This window comes from Schistocerca americana, chromosome 10 (genome assembly GCF_021461395.2).
Source record: "Schistocerca americana isolate TAMUIC-IGC-003095 chromosome 10, iqSchAmer2.1, whole genome shotgun sequence".
In the NCBI taxonomy this organism is placed as follows: Eukaryota; Metazoa; Arthropoda; class Insecta; order Orthoptera; family Acrididae; genus Schistocerca; species Schistocerca americana.
The window spans coordinates 168,319,190-168,346,791 of NC_060128.1; the positions used below are offsets into that span (position 1 = coordinate 168,319,190).

At 42.6% G+C, this 27,602-nt stretch overlaps 1 protein-coding gene across 1 annotated transcript in view; it reads right to left on the reverse strand.

Annotated features, from left to right (window-relative positions):
* The window catches only part of LOC124552345 (synaptic vesicle 2-related protein-like), a 137,425-nt gene that overhangs the window by 95,375 nt on the left and 14,448 nt on the right, over positions 1-27,602 (reverse strand). Inside the window, exons 2-6 of the mRNA XM_047126614.1 lie at positions 23,891-24,052; positions 20,652-20,814; positions 14,672-14,793; positions 8,487-8,597; positions 7,626-7,900 (exon numbers count right to left, since the gene is read on the reverse strand). Of these exons, the coding sequence (XP_046982570.1) occupies positions 7,626-7,900; positions 8,487-8,597; positions 14,672-14,793; positions 20,652-20,814; positions 23,891-24,052 (833 nt within the window). The remainder of the gene's footprint in view (positions 1-7,625; positions 7,901-8,486; positions 8,598-14,671; positions 14,794-20,651; positions 20,815-23,890; positions 24,053-27,602) is intronic.

A 27,602-nucleotide genomic window follows, 5' to 3' on the forward strand; every position in this document is an offset into this window, starting at 1 on the left:
TACGCCTTTTCAAGAGCACATACAGATTATCACTCATAAAACCTATCAAAACTGGGCACTAGAATACAGGGAAACGAGTTTGACAAGATCTGTTATGTCAAACTTACAAAAATCTGTCCTCAGCCAACTGTAAAGTCACATGACACGAAAGCAGCGCATTTAGTGCAGGAGGTACGAAACTGCCAAGACACCTGACTGAAAGTTTCATACTTTCTGCGATGGTTGGCGCTCTCGCACCTCATTTGTGTTTATGTGGCAATATAGACATTCAAGATGATATAATCTGTAGGCCTAAACGACTACAAAGGACAAGCTGTTTCATTGTTTCTAAGCACTGCATTGTACTGTTTCATTTGATTTAGAACAAATACATGTTTCGGATTCCCCATCTCTACTATCTTAGGCGTAGATTGCCCATCTCTATTATCTTGGGCTTACCACACCACAATTTCAATTGTTACTTGCTTGTAAGTTTGAATATAATATTTCTTAAAGGCGTTATTCGCCTTCCAAAAATTAGTGACGAGATAATACCAACAATGACGACCGTTGAATTGAAACAGCGCGCATTAATGAAATTAAGTTTATATAAGCGACAGCTGACGCCAACTGAATGGGCACAGATTAATTTCGTGATCGATAATAACTTAACACATTCCCGGGGAATCTGAGACACGTACCTATTAAGGCTTTAAGTGATTTATTATGAAATAATATCTGCAGTTACATTATGTGAGCTCACTGATATAATTTTCTTGTCGTCGTAGCTCGGATGTACAGTTAGCACCACACAGCGGTGTTAGCGCGAATTACTTGGCTCTTAATGCAACGGCGCTAATAATTCAGCATATCGGGTGGTAAGGCAGTTCTAGTGACTGCCACGTAAACACTAAAAATGCGGCATTTGACGGGGCAGTGAACGTTATACGTTATGTTATTCACTCTTGTGAGATCGTAATCGATTTATGATGCAACAAATTGCGTCGTTACCTTTAGCTTCATTTGCATTTCACTACTCGTTATTTTCCATTGGTAATTTCTTTATCAGTCATCGTCTGCTGACTTCAACGGGTCATTTGAATAAACACTCGCATACACACATGCACACACAAACTTGCATGTTTTCTGTTAATTCTTAGTTGTTTCTCTATATAATTTCTAAGTTAGCGCCCGCTGCTTCACTCGGGTAGACTGTACGGACTGCAAAGAATTCTCTCTCTCTTTAACCGAAATTTTATGTTGTTGACAAACTGTAAATCTAAACTTTTCACGCTACGTGAGGCTACAGAAGCATGGTCTTTTCCGAATGTACTTCTGACCATAAAGCGATTCTGGTTGCTAGAGCTCAAGGTTTTGAGTAACCATGATTACTTTTGCGTTCCTGAGGTGAGATTTCCATAGAAACTTTCATTCCCTAATACCTATTTCTTTACATTCAACAGAGAAGTGAAATACTAGTTTTCATAGAAATGGTTTTAAATAAAAAAAAAGAAATATTTTCTTAAAATAAAATTATAAACGGCCGACCAGTTGCAATGGATAAAGAAATTCTTTACCTAGGCTTCGACAAATATAAATTTGTCTTCTTCAGAAGGTAACCTAAGGTCAATGAACATCATAGCTTACATAAGAAAAGTATGAAACTTATAAGCCAAGAATAAATTTTAAGACAAATTAGAGAACTCTTGCATTACAGAAGTATGATAACGACGACTGGTACTTACAATTTTACATTAGTAAGGACTAATGTACCATCGTCGATTTTACAATTGTCGGAAGAGATCCATGTGTCAAAAATAAAATATAGCCCTAGAATTAGGGTTTGTCACGTTAATATAAAATAGCTCATGGAGCTTGCAGAGCTCACAACCGACTGAGTGTAATCGGCGAGCGTAGTTACTCTGAAAACAGGGCAGGTGGCGCTCGCGCCGAGAAACATGTGACAATTGGCGTACAAAGGCAACGTGTAAATTATCAGTATTAATAACGTCCTTAGGCAGAATAACAATAAAAAAGGAAGGAAATTAACACTCCGTTACAACAGTATGGGAGCACTGGTACAAATAATGTAGTTATACATTAACGTGACAAACCCTGCAGGCGACGTCGTTCTGTTGGCATGGGCACTCGGGTCGTTCGTCTGCTGCCATAGCCCAGTAAAGCCAGATTTCATCTTATGTCCCGCCTCGATTTCTGCGGTTGTTTCGCGAAATGTTGCTTGTCTGTTAGCAATGGCATGTCTAAGCAAAAACCGCTGCTGACGGTCGTTAAGTGAAGGCCATCAGCCACTGCTTCGACTGTGTGGGAGGTAATGCCTGAAGTTTAGTATTCTCGGCACACTGTCGACACTGTGGATCTCGGAATACTGAATTTCGTAACAATTTCCGAAATGAAAAGTAGCATGCTTCTAGCTCCAGAGTCTCTGAACTGCCGTCGTGTGGCCATAATCGCGCCGGAAACCTTTTCACGTGAATCACCTGAGTACAAAAGACTACTTCAATACACTACCGTCTTATTTGTATACTATATGTACGCTGTAATATAGCCATCTGTATATGTGGATACTGTTGTCCCATGACTTTTTTCGCCTCAATGTACATCTTTAAAGCGCATGTAGTGAATAAAAGTCAATGACAATTAACGAAATTTACATTTTTAAGTTTATTGTGGAAATACGGCCCGCGCATCTCTGTGTACAAATTACGGAAAATGCGCTGGTATAGCTAGGATTGCGCTAAAAGAAATATTTAGCTTCTGGACCCTATTTATAGATCAGTTGCCTGATATTTTAAACATTTTTCGACTGTGGGCTCAGCAACCGTGTATGCAATTATATAAAATGTAATCAGCCAACCAGTTACACACCATTTTTTAAAAAACACATTAACCAGGTTTCGGTAGTTCTAAGACTATCTTCATCATAATGGTGTCCGCCCCAGTAGCTGAGTGGTCAGCGTGACGGATTGCCGTCCTCTGGGCCCGGGTTCGATTCCCGGCTGGGTCGGAGATTTTCTCCGCTCAGGGACTGGGTGTTGTGTTGTGTTCATCATCATTTCATCCCCATCCGGCGTGCAGGTCGCCCAATGTGGCGCCGAATGTAATAAGACCTGCGATATGGCGGCCGGACCTGCCCCGCGAGGGGCCTCCCGGCCAATGACGCCAAACGCTCATTTCATTTCCATCATAATGGTAAAAGTTACCTTGAAAAATATATAAGGTATAAACAATATACATAAAGTAGATAATATGTGAAAATTCTCAACTAAAAGCAGAAAACTGTACATACATGAAATCCCTTAACAACATTATAATTTCAGCACCAGGGCTCTCGTCAAATGACATATTTAGGTTCCACGAGTTATTTTTCATTATGATTTTTATTCCTGACTCATGGAACACAAATATGTCATTTGACGAGAGCACTGGTGCTGAAATTTTGAATTTGTTATGTGATTTCATGTAATTTCAGTTTTTAGTTGAGAATTTTCACACATTTATCTATTTTATGTGTATTATTTATACCTTACATATTTTTCTAGGTAACTTTTAACATTCTGATGAAGATAGTCTTAGAATTATCGAAATCTGGTTAATCAGTTTTTTTAAAAAAATGTTTGCATCCGGGTGGCTGACTATTACATTTTATATGATCAGTTGCCTATTAAGAAAATACGTTATTAAAAAAAGTTAACAAAACGAAGTGTATTTTCTTATCTTTTGTGGTGGGCTCTCGCAGGAGAGCTTCTGTAAAGTTTGGAAGGCAGGGGACGAGGTACTGGCAGAAGTAAAGCTGTGAGGACGGGGCGTGAGTCGTGCTTGGGTAGCTCAGATGGTAGAGCACTTGCCCGCGAAAGCCAAAGATCCCGAGTTCGAGTCTCGGTCTGGCACACAGTTTTAATCTGCCAGGAAGTTTCAACATCGCTCGTGTACAACTCAGCTTGCCCTTTTCTCACATGATACACTGAGAACTGCGGATGAAGTGCAACAGGTAGATTCAAAATTTCTAGATTTTCGGAAAGCTTTTGACAAGGTGGTCTATTGCAAACTGTCAACAAAGGTACGAGCATATGGAATACGTTCACAGACATGCGAGCGGCTCAAGACTTCTCAAATAATAGAACCAAGTATGTTGTCCTCCACGGCGAGTGTTCATCAGAGACAAGGGTACCGTCAGGTGTGCCCCAGGGAAGTGTGACAGGACCGCTGTTGTTCTATATACATAAATGATCTGGCAGACAGGGTGAGCAGCAGTCTGCATTTGTTTGTTGATGATGCCGTGGTAACGATAAGGTGTCGAAGTTGACTGACTTTAGGAAAACAGAAGACAACTTAGACAAAGTTTCCAGTTGCTGTGACGAATGACCCTAGCTAGTCCTAAATGTGGAAAAATGTAAGATAATGCGGATGAGTAGGAAGATCAGATCTGTCATGTTCGGATACAGGATTACTAGCGTCCTGCTTGAGACAGTCAAGTCGTTTAAATATCTGGGCGTAACGTTGCAAAGCGATATCAGATGGAACGAGCATGTTCAAATGGCTCTGAGCACTATGGGACTTAACTTCTGAGGTCATCAGTCCCCTAGAACTTAGAACTACTTAAACCTAACTAACCTAAGGACATCACACACGTCCATGCCCGAGGCAGGATTCGAACCTGCGACTGTAGCAGTCGCGCGGTTCCGGACTGCTGGAACGGGCATGTGAGAACGTTGGTAGGGGACGGCGAACGATCGACTTCGGTTAGACCGCATATAGGACGCTGGCGCAACCTATTCTTGAGTACTGCTCCAGTGTTTGGGACCCGTACCAAGGCATATTGAAGGAAGACTTCGAAGCAATTTAGAAGCGGGGTGCTAGATTTATTTCGGGTAGGTTCGAACAAAACGTAAGTGTTATGGAAATGCTTCGGGAACTCAAATGGGAAACCCTGTAGGGAAGGCGACGTTCTTTTCGAGATACACTATAGTGACAGTTTGGAGCACTGCATTTGTAGCTGACTGCAAAACGATTGTACTGCCGTCAATATACGTTGCGGGTAAGGGCCACCAAGATAATATACAATAAATCGGTCCTCATACGGAGACGTACAGACAGTCGTTTTTCTCTCGCTCCATTTGCGAGTGGAAGAGAAAAGGAAACTACATGTTGTGGTACATGGTACCCTCCGCCATGCACTGTACTCTAGATTGCGGAGTATCTATGAAGATGTAGATGTAGATGTAAAGTGAACATGCCGCGATTGCTGCCGCCTCTCAATTCCCCCTGTCATTGCAGCTCACTCTATGCACTATTCTCATGCTGCGTCATTGTCATGTTGCTGTCCAGCGCCATCTGTTGGCCAGCTTTTGCACTCGTTTTTCGGTATAATTAAAACCCAACGTCATTTCAGAAATGATTGTCAAGTTTTGTCTCTCTACCAGCGTTATTACGTGAATTAATGCCTTTTCAAATGTTATCGAACCAGCCGGCCGGTGTGGCCGAGCGGTTTTAGACGCTTCAGTCCGGAACCACGCGACCGCTACGGTCGCAGGTTCGAATCCTGCCTCGGGCATGGATGTGTGTGATGTCCTTAGGTTAGTTAGGTGTAAGTAGTTCTAAGTTCTAGGGGACTGATGACCTCAGATGTTAAGTCCCAAAGTGCTCAGAGCCATTTGAACCATTTTGTTATCGAACTTTTGGGTCACCCTGTACAACAAATAAATACTCATAACATAAGGCTAACATAAAATTCATTACTTTACACTTTTTTCCGGATACTTTGCTAATCGCTCGTAGTTCATCGAAAGCGTCCGGCTTACGACTTGGATCTTAAAAGAGTAGAAATTTTATATGCTTATAATTACAATTTAGCAATTTTAGAAGTTTTTCCTGTACTTATACAGTGAAACCTTGCATCTTTCCAAATTTCATGACTCTAGCTGAACGTATCAATGAATGTATTTGCGAATATCAAAATATGCGACATAAATGTCCGTATCTGTTGACTGGATTGACTTGGAAGTATAAATTTTTTACCCCACCTAGAAACCGTAGACCTTAGTATGTGGCATAAATAAAATCTGTGTGAAATCTTATGGGACTTAACTGCTGAGGTCATTAGTCCCTAAGCTTACACACTACTTAACCGAAATTATCCTAAGGACAAACACACACATCCATGCTGCAACACCCCGTTCAGTTTGCAGTGATAGAAGCTATAGAAAGAATAATTTAAAATTAAGAATAGAATTTTTAGAGGGGAAAATAGTGTAGAAACAGAGTTCGGTAATTGCAGATCAAAATTATAGTATATCAGTAAGTAGTTTAATCCACGGAAGCTCCGTCATGGAGAAGGCAGTGATATTAAACTCTTGTGATGAAAAACCGATAAAAAGGCATGATAGTCATTATTGCTGCCTTTTTTCCTTGATTGTTTCGTTAAAGGGCGGGGAACCCGTGTCAGTCAGGAGACAATAATTAGATTGGACTTTATTGTGTTAAGATTCACGATAAACTGTTAGAATGTTACGGAGATTAAAAGTGATCTAGTGTATGATCTCTGACTGTTGGTAGCAACGGAGTATTATGGGGATTGTAGGACTTTAATGCTAAATTGGAACTTTACGGACATAGAGACGGCAGAAACTCAAATTATCTGCTGATGCGAGTGAATTCAGAGGTACCGGTATTCAGATATTAACGTGTGGACTTTTGAAAGTGTCGTGTGCCGTTAGTTGCGGATCTGGACTTAGAGCGCATGCATATCGGCATTTGCGGACTATTTAGATTCCTCCAGGCTAGGGACCTTTTAAATAGACCATCACCCATCACCATCTTAATCCTTGAATACAGAGTGAAAGTGAAATACAAGTGTGTTGTACTTATTTCATTTACCTAGTACTAATCAGTGGAGGTTTTTCGGAACCAAAGCTATTCAGCAGTAAGTCAACACCATCTAGCGGAAAGCGTAGGCATTAACTAGCACCCTGACTGAAGTGAACGTTTACTGTTTTACGGACTGCTTAATATGAACTTTTGTGACTCTTTGACACCCCCACTCCCGCCGAAAAGTGGCGCAGGCTGTCTTAATCATGAAAGGGGAGAGTTTTAGCAGGACTAAATACTAAATAAAAGGGATATTTAAAAGACTCGCAGTAATAGCAAAACACAAGGCCCGCACCCCATCGTAGAGTCGTCGCTGTCACGTCGGGAAGTAAAGCCGGAAAACCTATCGACGATACGTATCTACGAGCAGACGTCGACGTGGAGTACCTAAAAAGGGAACCACAAGAGAGTTGGGGATGCTTCAATGCCCGAGGGAGAACTCGAACCTCCCCCGGGACCAGTCGCACAGTCCAGGACTACAGCGCCTGAGACCGCTCGGCTAATCCCGCGCGGCCATAAATTTCAACCTGATTGCCTGAGAAAAAGGATTCTGAACAGTTGGGCAGACAGACGCCTGGCAGGCAGGCAGACATACAGAAAACGAAATGATCCTATAATTTTTCCGTTTGAGGTATGGAATCCTGAGAAACAAGCTGTGCAACAGTTAGGTGTCTAGAAAGTGCAGACCCGTGTTGAAACGCTTGGCTCCTAAGGACGCCAAGTAATACTGAAGCACGGAAGGTGGTTTTAGTTTGGCTCACTGGGTACTTCTGCGGTGGGAGGCCGCTGTTGGTGGCGAACATCTTGCGCAGGACGTCGAGCGCTTCGTCGTGCCTGCCGACAGCGAGCAGGAACTTGGGGCTTTCCGGCAGCAGCAGCCACAGCCCCAGGAAGGTGGCGGCGCTGGGAACAGCGCCCAGGATCAGGAAAACCCTCCAGGACCGCATCGTGATCCACGGCAGCGGGGCAGCCCAGGGCTGAGGAATCACCGCCCAGGCCAGTCCTGAAACGTCGAGTACTGGATCAGGAAGAGGTTCTGGGATTTGCAAACACACTGACCAAGCCAATCCTACAACACTCAGCTCTGGACCAGGAAGAGGTGACATGAGCACACAGTGTATCAGGTACAGGTGCCAGGAGCTGGACATACAGAGACCAAGCCAATGATGAAATAGCCTTGGATCAGAAAGAGACCAGAAGAGTAGATAGTGATTCACAGCAGCTGGGCTGTCCATGTTCTGCTGAATCACCATCCAAGCCAGTCCTGAAAAGTCGTCTTGATTAGTAAGTGGAGACATGAGCGACTGATACGCTCATGAAGCCAGTCCTGGATCAGAAACAGCCCTCAGGTGTGAGGGTGATTCATGGCAGTTGAGACGTCCATGTTGTGCAGAATAACCCTCCAAGCCCGTCCTGAAATGTCAAGCCCTGGACTGAGAAAAGGTGCCAGGAGATGTGTGATTACCAATCAATGCAATCTCGATATACCGGGAAGAAGCCCCATGAGCAGACAGTAATTCACAGAAGTTGGGCTGCCGTTCTGCAGAATCACTGCACAAGCCAGTTCTGAAACGTCAAATTCTGGATCAGTAAGAGGTGCCAAGAGTTCCAGATACACCGACCAAACCAGTCCTGAAACACTGAACTCTGGATCAGGAAGAGACCCAGAAGCAGATGGTGACTCACAGTAGTTGACGATCCTATGTCCTGCAGAATCAACACCCAAGCCAGTCCTGAAACGCCAAGTACTGGATCATAAATTGGTACTGGGAGTTGCAGTTTTAACGCTGGAATTCAATATGGTGTTGGCCCACCCTTAGCCTCGATGACAGCTTTCACTCTCGCAGGCATATGTTCAATCGGGTGCTGAAGGTTTCTTGGGGAATGGCAGCCCATTCTTCATGCAGTGCTGCACTGAGGACAGGTATCGATGTCGGTCGGTGAGGTCTGGCACAAAGTCGGCGTTCCAAAACATCCCAAAGGTTTTCTATAGGATTCAGGTCAGGATTCTGTGCAGGCCAGTCCATTACAGGGATGTTATTGTCATGTAACCAGTGCCACAGGCCGTGAATTATGAACGGGTGTTTGATGGTGTTAAAGATGCAGTCGCCAGTGGGAAGCAAGAAGGTGCTTAAAGCATCAATGTAGGCTTCTGCTGTGATAGTGCCACGCAAAACAACAAGGGGTGCAGCCCCCTCCATGAAAAACACGACCACACCATAACACCACCAACTCCGAATTTTACTGTTGGCACTACACGTGTTGGCAGATGACGTTCACTGGGCATTCACAATAACCACACCCTGCCATCGGATCGCCACATTGTGTATCGTGATTCGTCACTCCACACAACGTTTTTCCACTGTTCAATCATCCTATGTTCACGATCCTTCCACCAACCTAGCCGTCGTTTGACACTTACTGCTATGTGTGGCTTATGAGCAGCTGCTCGACCATGAAATCCAAGTTTTCTTACCTCCTGCCTAAATGTCATAGTACTTGCAGTGGACCCTGATACAGTTTGGAATTCGTGTGTGATGGTCTGGATAAATGTCTGCATATTACACATTACGACCCTCTTCAACTGTCGGAAGTCTCTGTTAGTCAACAGACGAGGTCAGCCTGTACGCTTTTGTGCTGTACGTGTCCCTTCACTTTTCCACTTCACTATCACATCGGAAACAGTGGACCTAGGGATGTTTAGGAGTGTGGAAATCTCGCGTACAGACGTATGACACAAGTGACACCCAATCACCTGATCACGTTCCAAGTCCGTGAGTTCCGTGGAGCGCACCATTCTGCTCTGTCACGATGTCTAATGACTACTGAGGCAGCTGATATGGAGTACCTGGCAGTAGGTGGCAGCGCAATGCATCTAATAAAAAAAACATGTTTTTGGGGGTGTCCGGATAATTTTGATGCGATTGACTTGGCGCCGCTTCCACTTTATGAAGGCAGCCCCACTACTGTGGATCACCATGCACTTACGGCATCTCTCCCATCATCTGCGATATTGTGGAATGGAAGATATCTCCGTCAGTCTTTGGTGGCTTACTTGAGGCAGGGGCACAGTAGAACCATCGTGGGGTGTAGCTGACTATGTCCAGCTGTAAGTTGGAAATGTTTGCGAACAGCAGGTTCCCGTATTGCAAGAGAAATCATCAACATGAAGTGCCGTATGGCTGTGAGGTTACACACGGCTGTGGAACCACCGCCAAATCCAGTTCTACAACATTAATTCCTGGATCTTGAGTCCAAACCGTGAACAGCTGCCCACCTGTGCAGAATCATCTACATCTACATCTACATGGTTACTCTGCAATTCACACTTAAGTGCCTGGCAGAGGGTTCATCGAACCATTTTCATACTACTTCTGTACCATTCCACTCTCGAATGGCGCGTGGGAAAAAGGAAAACCTAAATCTTTCCGTTAAAGCTCTTTCTCTTACTTTATTATGATGATCATTTCTCCCTACGTACGTGGGTGTCAACAAAATATTTACGCAATCGGAAGAGAAAGTTGGTGATTGAAACTTCGTAAATAGATCTCACCGCCAAGAAGACCGCCTTTGTTTCAGTGACTGCCACCCCAACTCGCGTATCATATCAGTGACACTCTCACGCCTATTGCGCGATAACACGAAACGAGCTGCCCTTCTTTGCACTGTTTCGATGTCCTCTGTCAATCCTACCTGGTAAGGATCCCATACCGCGCAGCAATATTCCAGCAGAGGAAGGACAACTGTAGTGTAGGCTGCCTCTTTAATGGGACCGCCAACAAAGCGCAGTCTTTGTTTCGCCCTCCCCACAATATTATCTATGTGGTCTTTACAATTTAAGTTGCTCCTAATTGTAATTCCTAGGCATTTAGTCGAATTCACAGCCCTTAGGTTTGTGCAATTTATCGTACACCCAAAATGTATCGGATTTCTTTTAGTACCCATGTGGATGACCTCGCACTTTTCTTTGTTTAGTGCTAATTGCCACTTTTCGCACCATACAGAAATTCTCTCTAGATCATCTTGTAATTGGAATTGATCGTATGATAATTTTACTAGACGGTAAATTACAGCGTCATCTGCAAACAATTTAAGGGGGCTGCTCAGATTATCACCTAGATCATTTATATAAATCAGGAGTAGCAGAGGGCCTATGACACTACCTTACGGAACGCCAGACATTACTTTTGTTCTACTCGATGATTTACCGTCCATCACTACAAACTGTGACCTCTCTGAGAGGAAATCACGAATCCACACAACTGAGACGATACTCCATATGCACGCAATTTGATTAATAGTAGCTTGTGAGGAACGGTATCAAAAGCCTTCTGGAAATCTAGGATTATGGAATCGATCTGAGATCCCTTGTCGACAGCACTCATTACTTCATGGAAATAAAGCTATGTTGCACAAAAAAGTTTTTTGAGTCCCTGCTGGTTATGTATCAATAAGTCATTTTTTTCAAGGTGATTCATAATGTTCGAGTACAGTATATGCTCCAAAATCCTACTGCAAATTGAGGACAGTGATACGGGTCTGTAATTCAAAGGGTTACTCCTATTTCCCCTTCTTGAATATTGGTGTGACCTGTTCTACTTTCCAGTCTTTAGGAACAGACCTTTCGTCAAGTGAGTGGTTATATATGATGGCTAAGAAAGGCACTATTGTTTCTGCACACTCTGAGAGGAACCTTGTAGGTATACCATCTGGACTGGAAGACTTGGCTTTCTTAAGTGAACTGAGTTGTTTCACAACTTCCAAGCCAATCCTACAACGCTACGTCCTCGATCTGGAAGCGACGCCATGAGTATACAGGGATTCACAGCAGCTAGGTTGCTCATGGCTGTGGAATAGTCCCACAATCCAAGACTGGAACACATAGCCTGGAAGTTGAAACTTAGCGCTAGCTTAAAACCGTGCACTCGACCAGGACTTTGACCCAAATTTCCACCTCTCAGAGGGAAATCCTATAGTGATGGGGGTATCCAGCCACTGACAGATGTAGAAGTAACTCTGTGTGTGTGCCAGGCAAGTGCGTTGCAAGCATTACTGTTCATGTTCTATGTTAATGAACTGGTAGGTATCATTAATAGCAAATTCAGACTTTTGGTAGATAGCGCCGTTATTTATAGTGAGGTAATGTCTGAGAAAAGCTGCACAAGAATACAATCGGATCGAAATAAGATTTCAAAGTGATGCAAAGAATGGCAACTTGCCTAAAATGTTCAGAAATGTAAAACTGTGCACTTCAAAAGTCTAAAAAGATTTAGTATTCTATCTCTATAGTTTCAACGAATCACAGCTGGAACTGGTCAACATGTACAATTACGATGATGTAACATCTGGGAAGGATTTGAAATGAAACCATAGCATAGGCTAAGTAGCGGGTAAAGCAGGTTGTAGACTTGGGTTTAGTGGTAGAATATTAGGGAAATATAATAGGTCTACAAAGGAGACTGCTTACGAACAACTCGACCGACTTATTGTAGATATTGCTCATGAGTATAGTATCAGTACGAGGATATTGAACGGTTATAGAGAAGGGCAGCATGAATGGCGACAGGTTTATTTGGCACATAGGGGAATGTTACGGACAGCGAAAAAACTAGAGTGGCAGACACTTTAAGATAGACATGAACTATCCTGAGAAAGCTTACTTTCAGAGCTCCAGAACAAGTAAATAACTTTTTATACCTGGGATCCACAGTCATGTAGAATTTAAAAAAAAAAACATAATATTTACGCCAGTGACTGTAACACTTTCTTTATTTCACGATTGCAATTTCGGCCTTAGGCCATTATCAAGTGAAGATGTTATGTCAGCTCGTTTTAGGTTGAGATGGCCTAATAGCCATAATAAGCTTGTAATTTCAGAACAAGCTTTAAATTGTGAATCTAGGAGTATGCTACAACCACATATGTAAAGCCCTCATAGGGATTGTGAGGAAAGGATTAAATTATATTGCAGCATGCACAGATGCATTTAAACATTCTTCTCACACTCTATACATGAAGTTCCCTCTGTTATGTGCTTCACAGCGGTTTGAACTGTATGCATGTAGACGTAGGCTCATGGAAGCCCTTCACAGCTTTACTTCCTCCAACGCATCCCTCCTATTTTTGGAACTTCACATAAGTTTTCGTGCATACCCTTCGAGGACTAACGCTCCTGGAAGGAAAGTTATCGTGCAGAAATAGCTTAGCGAAAGGCTAAAGGACTATTTCCAGAATGAAGTCATTTTTTATGTCCTGGATTATCAAGGGGTGCAAGAAGTGAGCAGTGATCCATAGCAACAGTGCTGACGATAACTGCGAATTCACTGCCAAGGCCAAACCTGGAATAACAGGTTATGAATCAGGAAGAGGCGCTAGGAGCACATGGTGATCCGCAGTAAGGGGATTGTCCACAGCTACAGAATCATAACCCGGGCAAAATGGAACAAGTGCTGAAACATAAAGAGATATTATGAGTGCACAGTATCCATGACAACAGGGCTGCCCATGGCTTCAGAGTCATCTCCATAGCCATACTGGGACATCAAATCCTGCATCAGGAACTGACGACAGCAGTGCACGTTAATCAGTCTGTAGGAGCCCATATTTTATCAAGGGAGCGGTTGTATATTACAGCTAAATATGGAGCTGTTGTATCAGCATAATCCGAAAAAAACTTTTAAGATATGCAAATGGGACCAGAAGACTTGCTTCACTACACACCTGTGTCTGGAACAGACTGCTTAGGTATTGTCGAGGGGCGTTCAACAAGTTACGCCACACATTTTTTCTGGGAGCAGTTGGCTTTATTCAGGATTCCAACAAACCATTTTATTCCCCACTCTTTTGACAACAAACCCTATTTTTCACATAATCTCCGTTCAGTGCGACGGCCTTATGCCACCTGTATGTGCGCGCCTGTATACCTGCATGGTGCCACTCCACTGGTCGATATTGGAGCCGTAACATCCCCATCGACCATGTATTGCGGAGTGCATCTCTCATTGGACTGAGAAATTGAAGTCGGAAGTCGCGAGTCCATGCGCAAACTTTTGAGTTCCCCAACTTGTGGACGAGTGTGCCAGCACTACCAGCAGAGACGTCCCGTTTAGCAGCGAGCTGTCTGATTGTGATCCGTCTATCACCTTGAGTGAGAGTGTCCGCACGTTCCAGCATTACAGCAGTCAAAGCTGTGTGCGGCTGGCTGACACACGGCAGATCGGACAGGTTTGTGCGACGTTGTAGTGGTGATGACAGACGGCTTGGCTAACGACTCACCGTTCTTTTGTTCACTGTCAGGTCCCCGTCAACATCCAGCATGCGATGTTCTGGTTTTCCGCCAAAAGAAACTCACTTATAGCTCTCTGCCTGGAACGCACCTCCGTTACGGACGCCATTTTGAAGGCTGTGTATAGCTCCACCACCTACTGGAACTTCATGAAACTATACGGGAAGCAGGAACATTCCACGACGTCTCACAACAAATTTAGCGTTTTTTCAACCGACACTGACCGAGAAAAAAATGTGTTGCATTAATCTTCAAAGTTGTCTACGCTCCTCGCAACTTGGGCCCACTAAGTTAAGCTGCCTGAGACCAACAGTTACGATTTAAAAAATTTTCTCGGAACTGGCCTGTGAGCATAATGAACATCGTTAAAATGAGCGAATCAATTAATATTGATGCCCTCCATCGGTGTTGTGTGAAAATGTAGTGTTTATACAACACGTTTTGATAGTGACTTACTTCGTGTTTTCCTCTTGAGTAATGAATCGTAACGCGGCCTATCATTAGACAGAACCTGCAACTCACCTGGTTCCACGAGGAGCGCCATGGAGAGGAAGATGCAGACGTAGACGATGGCCTGGGTGCGCGTCTTGTCCGAGTGGAACTCCCCCAGGTAGGCGTACGTCACGGCAGAGGGTCCGCAGATCCTGAAGATGAAACACAGAAACAGAAACACCCAGATGAAAGTGTGTATAACGTTCTCCTTCAGCGACGAAGATAACTTTGTTTTAAACTAGCTGCAGTGTCCAGCTTTGCCCAGGGTTTCTAATATCTGACACAGAAAATGATTGCCCGTGCGCATTGTTGATGCTTTATAGCGAATGCAAGCCGCATGGGAAACTGCAATCGCTTTAAATCGAAGGGCAATTTGATCACGGGGTGTCCACAGAATGTGACGAATGAACGTGTCTTCACCTGCACCATTCATAAAAATCACGTTATAGGTTTCTGGTTCTGACTTTTGGAAATATTCAAAAATTTCAAAAAATTGATTACTGATAACAATTACGTCATACAATATGCTTTTATTAGTTTTAAACTGCAAACTATGAAACATTCCTATAATGCAAAATGTAGCTAAATTCTCACGGTAAAATACATACTTTTATCATATCAGTCGCTTAAATTTCTGCAAGACATATTTTGACTCTAAAAATATGTACATGTGCTTAATGAATAAATATTTTATGTATTTTTTTAATATTTAGTTCAATTTAAATACATATTTAGTCATCACAGGTGAAAAATGTCTAATTATTTAAAAAAGACATACCGATTTATCAACTTATTTCATTGTATTTTTGGAAAATTCATCTCCTATTGTTTGAGTTCAGTTTTCAATGTTTCAAGTAGGGCTGTGTTCGAGCATGACCCGAACTGTTTGAACCATTTACTTCACAGTTCGGGAAATCTCGTGTTCTGCTCGATCTTTTGATCGGCCCGCCATCTAGTGACTGTTGTTGGTACTATATCCAAGACCCGTCTTAGCATTTGTGTGGCACTGTAGATTTTAATAATTAAAATCACTGTGAAACGCGGCTAACATATATTTTAGCGTATGTGGAATGTGTAACAACGGCAAGTAATCAATAAATAAGAGTCTTCAATCATGTTTCTGTCAAATTCTCAATCTTTCGCTCGTCCCGCGATCTAGTGGCGTCTCACAGTACTATGTCCGAGACTGGTATTGCCTCTGTAATTTATTTTCGCAATAGAAATTACAATCAATTTACCACGATATTTTTCGTTTGTTAGGTATTTAATTTTTCATTAATTCTGTTCACAGTTTCATCTGAATATAGAAAATTGAAGTAAATCGGCAAAGAACTTTGAAGTAAATCAATGAAGTAATTTTGAGGAGAAATCATTTACAGCATACAAACTGTGATTCATTTAGCAGCATCCTGGTAGAAATAATTGGTTTGATTTGCTAAACTGAAGTAAAGCCACAACACGATACTTCGTTTTATTGAACTCCCTAGGTTTGGGTTGTCAGTAGCAGGGTCGTTTTGATCATTTGCGTGTGTGACGTTTCCATTACAGAGACAATGTTAGACAATCACACATACGCATTCAATATGCCACACTCACCACGGGGATTTAGAATCATTTTTATGTATTTGAGAAATCTTTCAAATTTGTGCAGCGTTTGCGTTTTCATATGCCGCCAGCCCACCCCTTCGTGAGGAATTGAAATAACAACAAAGAAAGAGAGAAAAAAAAGCCGTGTAACGGCACAACTGATCATCAAATGGCTAGTGGCACCGCCTGGATCATCGAGGTAATCTGCCATCGCATGTGGACTCTGGTGCGTACTGGATTACTGCGTTACAGGACAACTTGGCTTTGGATCCCTTAGACATTCTGGTGAATCATCTTGTTCTGTTTCGGGCTCTCGTGCACTTGGACAGCTTACGAACTACACCGATGCAAAAACCTTGCAGCGCCAAGAAGAAACCGTGTGACATATTCCTACATCGGAATGATGTCTGTTCAGATTGTAACACCAGAGCTCTAGTGCTCTATTAATTTATTTCGCCTTTTTGTTTTATTTAGCATTCTGTAGTTAAATTGTAGTAAATATTACTTGACAGTATCGATATCATAAGAGTGTTCTTTGTAAAAACTTTGATGACCTGATAAAATGCTATGCAATGTATTCTCTTTATTAGTTAAACACTTTGTCTCATTTGGTCGGAGACAAGACTTCCTGAATATATTTGGAATTTAGGTGAATAATTTTTTGTAGAATTGTCAATATGTGCAAATGTTCCGTTTTATTTAATATGTTTGGTTGCTGTTAAGTAATTGCTGGCCGGCAGGTGTTGCCGAGCGGTTCTAGGCGCTTCAGTCTGGAACCGCGCGACCGCTACTGTCGCAGGTTCGAATCCTGCCTCGGGCATGGATGTGTGTGATATCTTTAAGGTACTTAGGTTTAAGTAGTTCTAAGTTCTAGGGGACTGATGACATCAGATGTTAAGTCCCATAGTGCTCAGAGCCATTTGAAGCATTTGTAATTGCTGATCTTCACTTGGGGTTCTTAGGTCTTTATATGTATAAAAGGTGTTGTGGTTCCCCTCGGAACGGAATCTTGCAACGCGCGCAAAATGTGGTTGGCATGGAGGAAGAGGTGGGACAAGGAGTAAGTCGGACACGAGCTACTGAACCGCCAATAGCACATGTAACAACAGTGGATTGTACTGGTGCCGGAGAGGCTTTGTGTGCCGTTTCCCAATGTGCCATCGCCTCGGATGGATGGATTAATAGCTAGCTCTGTTTTGGAGCTGGTATCTGTCATCGCCACCAGGAAGTGACAGAACTTTATCATTATCAACTGCCAGGTCGTACTGGCCACCACATTGCGCAATCACTGCAACGGAAATAAGGGGTTGTAGAAATGTAACGTGAAGGATCAGTTTATGTGGATGTTTTATTTGTTACAAATAATAAGGAAAACCAAAAACTGTACTTTGAAATCTTACCTTGAGTTATCCCCAGTCACATAACCACTTAGGATCGTTTCCATGGTAAATTTGTTTACCTAGTGTCCATGTTGCGAAAATCTTAAAGCTCAGTTGTTAACTAAATAATGCCCCCTTAATATAGTAAGAACAAAGTAATTAAATTTAAAGTTAATGTTGCAAAAGTGTGTGAGATAGTAAATGATGTCTGCTGAAGATATTTTTGCAATTGAAACTGCTTATTTCAATGTTTGTAAGCTTTCAAAAAGCATAAAGTGAATAATTCATTTTAAAGTAATGAAATAGTAAAAAGAGATATTAAAACAATTTGCTGTTAGTTTCAAAAGTAAGTGTTTTCATAACTGTGGCTCATAGTGTTTTACGTAGTAAAGATCGTAGTGCAGCCTGTTGAAAAATTCAAAAAGGTGAGTCATTGTCTTGTAATTAAGTCAGTTTGTGTCGCAGTGCAGTAAAAGTTAAAAACTATCACTGTTGAAAGTTATATATTCACATTTGCTAAATTATTGGTCCCTATGTGTGTTAAAGAATATATTGGCAGTTTAACAGGATCCACATTCTGCCTTTTGTGCTCACTGATAGAAAGTTATTAACAGAAAGAGCTTTACCTATAAAGATAGTAACTTCTTTTCTCCAGGGAACTGTGAGAAATTATTTCCTAGTAAACTCTATTTAATTTTCAAGTCAGCTAGAAAAGTAATTGGTAAAGAGAGACTAAATTTATGCCCAATTTTATAATTCTAAGGTAAACTTTAATGATAATGTTATTGAAACTGTTTGGGAGAAGGGTGTGTCATTATATGTTGTGCTCATGCAAACAGGTTTTTTCTGCTATAACTGTCAGCACTCTCTTTAACGTTAACATATGCTTGTGACTGGGTTCTTTGCACTCTCGTGTGGGAAAGTATAGACTGTGTCTATCCATTTAAGGTACTTAAATCTCTTTTTTGAACAGGAATGTTACACATTCTTATGCCTAATTAGGCTGGCGACCGTTTTCCTTTATCATTTGAACAGTTTAAATAGGTAAAATATTATCTGTTACATGTTGTATATTATTAATAATTCTGGTTTTCACGTCCGATAGGCAACCTCCTTTAGGCACATCAAGGTCAAAGCAACAAAATTTCTTTCAGAGGGTAACATTGCACTGCTTCTATGTACCATAATTGGTTAACAAAATAGTTTCAGAACTTAAATAACGAGCAGTATGAGTGTTACACGTGGCTTTTCCCGTGACAGGACTATTTGTTCTGTTGTAACATTGCGCGTAGTAAACCAAATTTAGTAATAGATAGCACAAGCTACGTAAGCAGTTAATGTTATAAGATATCGCGCCAGTCGCGTAAGAGTGCCCCAGCAGCCCCACCACGAGGGTGCAAATCAGGTTCGCCTTAAACACACGTTGCACCGGTCGTTAGCGTTAGTTACCTTTGAATTCGACTCGGTGAGTTATTAACAAAACATGCCTTTAAGGTAGCAAAGACTCCATCATCAAGACGTCACTGAGTTTGGACAAGGTCGTGTAATGGGGCTACGGAAAGTTGACGTACCTTCTACGACACTGCAGAGAGTCTCTGCAGAAATGTGGCTACTGTACATGATTGCTGAGAGTCGTCACGGTTGCAAGAAGACCAGCTTCCTAGAGGAAAGAAAATCGTGTTCAGCATATCGCTCTGGCGCATCGTGCTGCATCTGCAGCAGCAATTTGAGCAGCAGTTGGTACGTCAGTAACACTGTCACAAATCGGTTACTTCAGGGACAGGTCTGAGCCAGACGGCCTGTCGCGTGATTTCCACTGGTCCCAAGCCTCCGCCGTTTGCTATTTCAGTGGTGTCAAGCGAGGCAGAGTGGAGGGGTGGTGTTTTTCTAATGAAAACTGGTTCTGCCTCGATGCCAGTCGTGAGCGTGTGTTTATCAGACAGAGTAGTTGAGGGCCTGCAACCCACCTGCCTGCGTGCTTAACACACTGGACCTACACCTGGAGTGATGGTCTGGGGTGCGATTTTGTAAGGCAGCAGGAGCACTCTCGCGGTTATCTCACGCACGCTGACTTGAAATTTGTACGCCATTCTGGTGATTCGACTTGTTAAACTGCCAGTCATGAGCAAGGTTCTAGGGGATGTTTTCCAACAGGATAACACTCGTCCAATTACCGCTGTTGTAACCCAACATGCTCTACAGAGCGTCGGCATATTGTCGTGGCTTGCTCGATCACCAGATCTGTCTACAACCGAGCATGTATGGGACATCACTGGACGTAAACGCCGGCCGGAGTGGCCGTGCGGTTCTAGACGCTACAGTCTGGAGCCGAGCGACCGCTACGGTCGCAGGTTCAAATCCTGCCTCGGGTATGGATGTGTGTGATGTCCTTAAGTTAGTTAGGTTTAATTAGTTCTAAGTTCTAGGCGACTGATGACCTCAGAAGTTAAGTCGCATAGTGCTCAGAGCCATTTGAACCATTTTTGAACGTAAACTCCAAAGTCATCCCCAACCAGCGTTAGCTGTCCCTATACTGACGGACCAAATGCAACAGGCATGGAACTCCATCCCACAAAGTGACTTTCTGCATCTTTTCGACACAATGTCCGAGCCGTTCTAGGAGCTTCAGTCTGGAACCGCGCTGCTGCTACAATCGCAAGTTCGAATCGTGTCTCGGGCGTGGATGTGCATGATGTCCTTAGGTTAGTTAGGTTTAAGTAGTTCTAAGTCTAGGGGGCTGATGACCTCAGATATTAAGTCCAATCGTGCTCACAGCCGTTTGAACCACTTGAATACCGGTTGTTAATGTACCAGCATTTCACATTTGCAATGGCTTATCTCGCGCTTACATTGACCTGTGATCTAGCAATATTAATCACTTCACTATGTTACATAGAGAAAAATATTCCCAAAACGTCATCACTCTACATTAATTATTTTTTGCTGCTGCGATGGACCGTGACTGTGTTGAATAAATTAATGTATCCGTCGATATTAGTACCGAATACTTCATCATGCGACGCCGTTGGCTGCGATGAACTCACCAGACGCCGTTGAGGAACCTGAAGAATATGAGGAGAGGCAGCGTGGGCATGAGGGCGGCCGCCACAGAGCACACGAAGTTGAGGGCGAGCGTCACCAGCAGCACCTGCCGCCGGCCGCGCGTGTCCGCCACGAAGCCCCACAGGTGCGAGCTCACGATCATGCCTGAGGATGGAACATCACGTTAATGACGAAACTCGTACTAGCCGTTCAATTCAGAGACCTTGACACTGTCATGTCATATCAGATAGCAGCAGAACAACTATACACTGTGGCGCACAGAAGTCGTCGGATACCTCCTAATATCGTGTCGGATCTCCTTTTTCTGGTGTAGTGCAGCAACTCGGCATGGGATGGACTCAACAGTCCCCCGCACAAATACTGAGCTATACTGCTTCTGCAGACTACATAACTGCGGAAGTGTTGCCGGTGTAGAATTGAATGCACGAACTGAGCTTTCGATTTTATGCCATAAATGTTCGATGGGATTCACATAGGGAGATCTGGATTGCCAAGTCATTCGCTCGGATTATCCAGTTATTTTCAAACCAACGGCGAACAATTATAGTCATCCATAAAAATTCCAGCGTTATTCGGCAACATTTAATCCATGAATAGCTGAAAGTTGTCGAATACAACCAGAGGGTCTAGTCCATTCCACGTAAAGAAATCATTATAGAGAAACCGCCACCTTCGCGGCTGCCCCCGTCAGAGGTTCGAATCCTCCCTCGGGCGTGTGTGTGTGTGTGTGTGTGTGTGTGTGTGTGTGTGTGTGTGTGTGTTTGTGTGTATGTGTGTGTGTTGTCCTTAGTGTAAGTTGGTTTAAGTTCGACTAAGTAGTGCGTAAGCCTAGGGACTGATGACCTCAGCAGTTGGTCCCACAGTCCTTACCAAAAATTTCCAGTTTTTCCAAAACCACCACCTTGTCCAGTGCCTTGTTGACAACTTGGGTCCATGGCTTCGTGGGGTTGCGCCACACTCGGTCCCTACAATCACCTCTTACCAACTGAAATCGGGATTCATTTGACCAGGTACGGTTTTACAGCCGTCTAGGGTCCAACCGATATGGTCACGAGGCCAGGAGAGTCGCAGTAGGTGATGTCGTCGAGCTGTTAGCAAAGGCACTCACGTCGGTCGTCTGCTGCCACAGCCCATTACTGCCAACTTTCGCCACACTGCCATAACGCATACGTTCCTCGTACGTACCACATTTATTTCTGCTGCTATTCATGCAGTGTTGTTTGTCTGTTAGCACTGACAACTCTACGCTAACGCCGCTGCTCTCGGTCGTTAAGTGAATGCCGTCGGCCACTCGTGGTTATAATTATGTAAAGCCTACAGTTTGGTACTCTCGGTGCCCTCTTAACGCTGTGGATCGGGTAATACTGTATTTCCTAAAGACTTAGGAAATGGAATGTCACGTCCGTCTAGCTCCAACTACCATTCCGCGTTCAAAGTTTACTATCTACCGTCGTGCGCCCATAATCAGGAATCACGTATCGCTGGAGTAAAAATACCTTTGTACGCGATACTACCGCCATCCGTATATGTGGAGATCGATATTTTATGACTTTTGTCACCTCCACCTATTACGTCACAAATCAAAAAGCAGTTCAAGAAGAGTGTGATAGATGTATTTGTGGGACGAGATCCCCTTACATGGGGTTTGGAGTATACAGATAAGAAAGCAGACGGCGCTGCATTCGGCGCAATACTGAAACATCGCATAAGCGAAACTATATAGCTGCTTACTACTACCGGTCTAAATGGACATTCTTACGAAACGGAAGTAATGTAACCGACGAAATGAAAACGTTTACGAAAGGGAACGCCAGTGGAATAAATTGTGATAAATCTTTAGCCAAAAACATGTCACATAAGCTTTTAAATTCATTCTGTTCGCATGTGTAACCTGTCGACTGCCACTACTTTTAGCTTCAGGTAACACTCAAGCTACTTTGTTATTTAAATATCGTTCTTTTTCCCTGTAGCAATTTCTTTATTTTCTTAATTTTTTTCCCTGGGACTTTGAGCATATAAATCAACTTCACTTCCAACAGAAACAGCTGAAGGTTGTAGGACACTTTGCAGGATTTTCAGTGTGTGTCAGTGCTGGAATTTTCATTCATGTTTTCAACCTGAAAGTAGCATATAGGTATTATTTACTTCCACGTCTGGATGAACAGTCAATAATGACGATTGACAGTCGTCCGAAATTAATTAGAAATAAACTAGCGTGCACGGATAGCTAAACAGCTTAAAGAAATTGGTCGTCGTAAGTGGGATATACGGGTTCGTGTCCTGGTCGGACACATATTTTCATATGTCACTAATAGATACAATATCTATATCTAACACAGTTGATGCCAAGATATTCGCAGTCAGCGTATTTATTTCGAATTAAAATAGATATTATTCTGAATGAAGACAGTAGACTGCATTGATACTTAATTTATGTAAAAGTTTTAAGTTAGTCCAAGATCCAAAAATTCACTCTGGCGTATTATCTAATATGAATCATATTCTTTAAATAAAAGACGATTCATGTGTTGCAAAGAAACTTCTGCCAAGCTTTGTTCTAAATATGAGATGTGTTTGAGCGTTTCCATTATGCAACTGTTAGTGCGGAACGTGTTCTTCATGATTTTCTTCCAGCAGTAACTATGACAATAAATCGTAATCACTAATTTGAGAAACGTGTGTCTCCTTGGACGAACTGTTTACGACTGAGCTGCCGGTTGCTTGCATGTTGCGCCATGAGGTAGTACACTCGTATAAAAATATAGATATGTTAAAGAGCTAGGTAACTAAAAACACAGTCGTATTAAAATTCAGTGTTTTGTCAAAATTTCAAAACACTTGGTCAAGAACTTTCAAACATACATAAATTTGAAAAAAAAGAACATTTACATTTTTATTTATATGTGTTACGAACCCTTCTACTAAAATCTTTTGGGGAGGGTGTGGAAGGGGGAGCCATGATCCTGCCGCTGTGCCCCTCCCCCCCCCCTCTCTCTCTCTCTGTCTCTCTCTCTCTCTCTCTCTCTCTCTCTCTCTCTCTCTCTCTGTGTCTATGTCTCTCTCTTTATCTTTCTCTCTCGGCAACGGATACGGTTCTCTCCGTGAGGACAGAGCCACATGAAAAATGTCTAGTCGGCTCACCTCGTAAGACAGATGTGTACAAGAGAAGAAGGAGAAGGCACGACCAGCGAGACACAGTGTTAGTGACGTGTGTACTCACCCACGTAGATGGTTCCGCTGAGGAAGCCCTTTTCGAATGACGTCATGTCGAAGTCGCACTGGGCCGCCGGCGTGACGTAGGCCGCCGCCAGAGACTCGAAAATCATGGAGATGAGGCAGAAGCCGCAGACAGTCACCAGCACGTAATGGAAGCGGCCCACCCCTGGAACACACGCGTCCCTACCAGCTGTGATTGATCTTGCGGGCTTCCTGAAGATGTGTCCGGTGGAGGACAATTAGGACTTCACAGTGCAGTTCCTCGCGTACCAGCAATATTTACTTAGGTACGCATTTCGTCTGGTAACATTACGGCCTTCTGGCCCACAAACCAGACATACTCAGGAAGTTAAGACTGCACTGCATATGGTACATGAACAGCCCATAGTTAATACATGGAATGAATGTAAATGTGGCTTATCCAAGCATGGCACTACGATACCCTCTCCCAGTCCTATGGGGATTGTACGGTGTGGCAGTCCTCCATGCCCCATCCATGGAGAAGGTTTTGGTTTGGAACTGCGGTGTTTGGACGAAGATGTATATTGGAGAATTTTGTAAAATGTTTCAGAGTGATAAAGAATTTTCCAGAAGGTTCTAGAAATCTCTAAAATGATCCAGAATGTACTAGAATTTATTTCGCATCCCATCACTTTCATTTTCCCTAATCTGCTTTAAACGATTCCCAAGAGTATGTTGAAGCATGGATCTAGTCATCGCCTGTATAGGACTTTCTGATCTGGACTATATCCCCACCAGAAAAGTATAATGGAAGATTTGAGAACATTCTTAAATATCCTGGAACATCTTGGGATATTCTGGAAAATTCTACAATATTCTGGAAAATCCTAAAACATTCTGGAACATTCCAGAAAACTCTACGATTTTTCCTGAAAACGCTAGAACATTCTGAAATATTATAGAGCACTTTTGTTTCTGGTGGTACTGATGGTTTTCTTGTAGTGCAGTATAGAGATTTTCAGTAGCAGTCGTTGTGGTTGTAGAGCTACGAGTGTCTGCAGTCGTTGCCATCACACTGTGTTGGTCACTAGAACACCTTCTGTCTCTTTCCAGTCAATATACTTTTCGAGAGAAAAATTAGATTAGGTTCTATAATGATCTCGAGCTTTTACAAGTATTGTCGAATATCAACATACGTTTTTTTCTAGAAGATTCCAGAATGGTCTAGAATAGTCCGGAGTGCTTTATGAGGGTGATTTGATAAGTCTGGTAAATTTCCATGAAAGAAGGGAACATTTTTGTACTGCCTTCATATTTTGTAAGCCTGATTGTCTATGGACCGAGTGATATTTTACGAAAGTTTTGAGGTTCTAGCTAAGCTACTGTTTACTAAACATTGCCTTGGGTGATAGAAGTATTCTGAGTACGATGTATACAAATTTATTTATTTATTTATTTTGGTTACTTAGGCAGTATTGAAGATAATTAATATAACACACTTATACAAAGCAGTAATTCATACTGCTTGTATGAGAACAAAAACTGTCTGTCGACAACATGGCGGATAACGCAGTGCGCCTGTGTAAAATACGTGAGAAAAACATGTTTGTGCTGTTACAAAAAAGAAGAAAAGCCAAGAAAAAAACAAGGAGAGGAGAACGTAAGTAAAATTATCAACTGATAGGGCGTAACTTTAAACTCGCGAAATTGAAGTAAATGATTGGAATCGTTGCTTTTGCACAGACCAGCTGCAGCATCCAAACTGCTGTCGATATTGTACCACTGTAGAAACTGAAGATACATGTAATTTGCCAGCTGAAGATGGGTGCAAACCCGAAATGCATATTGGCATAAATAAAACGCATTAAAAAAAGTGGCTGGTCGCTGTATTTTTATAGTAAAATATCATTAGAAGAAAATCGAGAGCCATGCTGTTATTAAACATTTTCATTTGATGGGTTGGATTACTGTACAGAACAGAACTGGATGAAGTTCACGCGGGCTCTGCACCACCATTAAAGACAATTTACTTTTCGATTCATGAATTTAAACGTGGTCGGTCAAGCACCGAAGATGAAGCATGCTCCATCAATCCGATTGAGGTCACCAGAATGGAAGCCTTTGACAAAATCCATAATGCAGTGAACTCACAGTGTGTGGTGGGGCGATCACTCTGTTGTAGAAATAATTGAAAAGCCAAGATTGCTTAAATACTGTTTACTGGATAACCGGTTTCAACTCACCAAAGGTGCCATCATCGGATCTGTGAAGATATAACGTGACAGGTTTGACGGAGGCCTTACATGAGTTACACTATACACATCACTATTAGTACAGTACCACATACCTGAATGTAGGTTAACGTTTATGAACCATTTGGATATAACGACACATGAGGTAGGCCAGCTGATATAAAATCATTGTCACAAAAATAAAAAACAACTGCTCTCATAGTCATTATTTTCCATCAGGTGTGTAAAACCGAAATCACAATATAAAACTACTTGGTACATGACCGCTGCGCGACTAACAACGGTCGGCATCACATTGCCCTATTCCGCGCTGGTTTCACCTGCTGCGGCTCTAGTGGTTCACGACCGGCCACCAGATAGCGCTGGCCCAGCAGTGCACACACAGTCCCGCGGTATAACCACTCATTACTACTACGATACAACTTTACTATTACTGATAATCAAATACTATTCAAAGAACACTTTCGCATACACTCACTGTACATACTATACATGCTATGCATACTATACATACTATAAAGTACGTCAATTACAGAGTAAAAACATCTGAAGCAAAGGCATTATCCATATTAGCGCCATAAAAACTACATAATTTACCCTTATTGATATATGGAAGTCAGGAATTTACACATAGTAAGCTGTTCATAACACGACTTGCTACAATGTGACGAGTGATCAAAACCTATATGCTGGGCTTTACGTGTCTGGGCACTACGGTTGAAACGCTAAAAAAAGTACTAACGTGCTATAAAAGGCTGTCATCATCTATACACTCATTATGAACGTAGTACGGACGGACTATGAAAACCTGCATAGGCACACGAAATTAAGAAAGGCCAGGTCAGAAAAGTCTATAGGTGGTTTTTCCGAGCATAACAGATACACAACACCAATCATAGTTTCTGAACACGCCGCACAGGATCTCTTGAGTACCGCATCAAATATTTCAAAGAAATTATGGTCCACCGATTCTAATTGGTCGTTCAACAATTTGCTTGGAAACCTCTTTCTGTTTTTGCAAATTTCTAGATAGATAGATGTAAATTTCTATGTTTTCCAAAACGTTGAGTTTGCTTCCTTTAGGTCCTTTACGCAAGATTTTCATACCTTGTTGCACATCAGTAAGTTTATGGTTCGAGTCCCGCAGATGGTCACCCAAAGCGGATTTATTGTGGGCACCCGTGTGCTCTTGAGTGCGCGGGGAAAAAATTATCTCCCCGTTTACCCCACATAAAAGCCATCACACCCGCCACATTTTAATCTGTATACCCCTGTGTTCCTAAATTTATCGGTGCTGTCTTCAATCGTATGGCTAAGTTTCGAGCGCAAACGTTTTTTCGTGCTAAATGCCAGGACCATGCCGGACTTACGAAACTGTCCGTGTATTCTGTCAGAAGACGGGCCTTGATATGTCATTGGAACATACTTTTTACCCCTACTATTCTTAGACGGCCTTCCCTTCCTGCCCCTGCTTTTTTTTAAATTTTTGTATACAACCTGTCC